The following is a 2,911-nucleotide window of genomic DNA, read 5'->3' on the forward strand; positions in this document are numbered from 1 at the left end:
AACTAGTTTTTTAATATAATGTATTCTACCGTTAAAAAAAATAGATGAACCGATGTATGTATAGTGACAAATATTTATAATATGTATGAATTTATATAATGTTAGCATGAAGTAATCCTTCAGAGGTCCCACCTCATGAATACTCGATATTCAAACATGGTATGACTTCAATTACTGTTTTGATGTAGATTTTGTTTTGAACCACAAGACACCATAAGGTTGAAGGATGTAACATTTGAACATGAGTAAACTCTATTTTATACTATATATGTGATCACCACTAACGGTGTGGTATAATGTCTCATCGGCTTATAGGAAATATATAATTAATATACATAACACAACCCAACAATAAAACTCCAAATAAATATCACAACATATTTCTTTAACTGTACGATCGATCTTCCAAACACACAAAATGCTAAAGGAACAACTGAACAAGGGAAAAAGAAAAGGCTTGATCACACACACAATCTATGCAGCAACCTCAATGATCTGAGGACCAAGATACTCGATTCTATCCATTTCCGACTCTTTAGGCTTCTCGATCTCCTCTAACCATTGGTAGCACTTTCCATCTTCTTCTGGAATCGTCATTTCTTCACCTAAAAAATCACCCAATTAATAAATTAATTAACTATCAAGAATTTTTTTTTGAATAACATTGGAAAATGCAGTTACATTTTGGAGTAATTGATTACTTACATGGTGATACAATATACGGGATCTCTTTATAGTATGAGCAGTCTCGACCATCTTTTTTTGAGTACGAAGGTCCGACCACATCCAGAATCATGCATGGCGTAACAGCTGTGAAGGCATGTATGTTGCCTCCTGATGTTGGGTATAATACACACGTGTTGCATGGAGCTGTAAACACGTTATCTACTTTCAAGCATGCCAATTTTTCTACATAATATACCCACAAAAGACACATTATTATAATCAACAAAAAACTTTCTGCATAGTATACGATGTGTATGTGTGTTTGTGAAGAGGATTATATTAATTACGTTGAGATAAAGATGGAGGATTAATTAAATCGTATGCTTTAATGTGCACTTTGCCAACCAAAAGCTTGCTAAAAACCGTCATTCCTGGATGATTATGGAGAGGTATGACTGCATTTTCCGGCAAAAATAAAATATATAACTGCAAAAATGCATGAGATCTCGATTAAAAATAGAATTCAAATTCAGTGAGTATTTTGATACTGTAAGCCCAAAAGGCCAAAACATCGGGCTAATTCAATAATGAAATAAACCAAAGCAGTTATGGAAATTATTAGTAGGTTTATAATTATATACAAATATAAGAAGATTATAACTAGTTAATTTCTTATGATAATTACCGAGAAGTTATGGCACTGGTAAATGGAGGTGTATATTACTACGCTGTTTTCGGGATCAAAAAATTGCAAATTTCTTGGTAATCCAAAGTCTTCTGGCATCATACCATCTGCAATATGATATGATATGATAAAACCTTTGATAAGTATCATATATATATGTGTGTATGTATATACATGTGTGTATAACACAATATTGAAGTCAAGTGTATGTAACCAAGGAAAGAATTGAAGTATTTTAAGTCTTTTGATGATATTATAAGTGATAAGTTATAATAATGATATTAATTAAATGAATGGATGTAGATGTATGTAAGCACATACTATTGGTATTTTAGTTTATTCTAAAACTGGTAACCAATGCATCTTTTAGCAAAATTAGGGTTTTAATAGCTTTCTCAAGAAAAGTGTACCATATTTTGTTGTGAAATGATCATAAGCAAATTTTAGTGTATCTCTATCAAGATTAATATATATGTTTCAACCTGGCTAATTTAACTAAAGTTAATTTTGAATTTTTGATATTCAAGAGTTCATATTAACTTACTTTCAAAGTCTCATTGAGTTGATTTTCATCTTCTTCAAAACTTTAATTGCATAGGTTCTCCAAATTAAACTTGTAATATATTTACTATTTTATGTAAACATTACATAAAATGTAAACAACTATAAGTTTGCTGTATTGAAAGATTATCAGTTTAAGTAGTTATAAAAGAATATGATACATATATGAACTGATATATAAATTATCAGTTTACCAATTCTATATAAGGTTCGATTCATACTTAAGTAATTATATAATAATAATAATGAGTGACACTTAACTAAAGGATAAGAAGAGATCACCCACCGAGAATACGGCGGAGCTTCTGGTCGTCGGAAGGCGAGGGAACGGTGCCAACGCCTTTGAAAACATCTAAACAAGACATGTAAAGTCTCTGCAACGGAAACATTACCGGTGGCGATCGTATCATCTTCATACTGGTTTCGCGGCAGCATCTCTTCCTTCTTCTTCTCTTACTCGTATCATCAGCCTTAGTAATTCTTCGCTTTCGATTTGAATGCTTCACCTGATCACTCGTCATCGTTCGATCAAAAATACGATTTAAAACTTCTCAAAATCAATCAACAGGCTTCGATCCTTCGATCCTATGCCATATATAATAATAAGAACTGGTTGCTTATAAGTAGTAAGGAAGACAACTGTTGATCTATAGTCATCGCGTGGAAATTTCATGTGCGCAAAACATGGAGTTGAAAAAGTGGGATGGGAGGGAAAACCAGGGGCGCCATGGATGGAATGATAGAAATGCCCGATTCATCCCGTTAACCGTCCACTGTTTACATGAATGACGGAAATTACCGTTATGCCACAGTGCTTAGATATTTTGCTGTATCTGTTAATTTCATTAACACCCCTCTACTTTCAAAATATCGACCTTTAGCCCCTCAAGTATTGCTCCTTTCTTTGCGTAGTAAGACTCCATCGATACATTTGTTGGATGCGACTAGGGAGTAGTGGTTGTCAAAGATTTAGATTTTACTGAAGAATTATTTATGTTT

General features: G+C 32.8%; 1 protein-coding gene across 1 annotated transcript; it reads right to left on the reverse strand.

The window, feature by feature from the left end:
• Window positions 1-242: 242 nt before the first annotated feature.
• Window positions 243-2,911, reverse strand: LOC145058064 (plant cysteine oxidase 2-like). The gene is made up of 5 exons (XM_079005989.1): window positions 2,199-2,911; window positions 1,352-1,458; window positions 1,014-1,152; window positions 706-909; window positions 243-605 (listed from the first exon to the last, which is right to left on the reverse strand). The coding sequence occupies exons 1-5, from the start codon at window positions 2,431-2,433 to the stop codon at window positions 475-477; spliced, it is 816 nt and encodes a 271-aa protein (XP_078862115.1). The 5' UTR covers window positions 2,434-2,911; the 3' UTR covers window positions 243-474.

Source organism: Lactuca serriola, chromosome 6 (genome assembly GCF_051521515.1).
Source record: "Lactuca serriola cultivar US96UC23 chromosome 6, Lser_US96UC23_V15, whole genome shotgun sequence".
Lineage (NCBI taxonomy): Eukaryota > Viridiplantae > Streptophyta > Magnoliopsida > Asterales > Asteraceae > Lactuca > Lactuca serriola.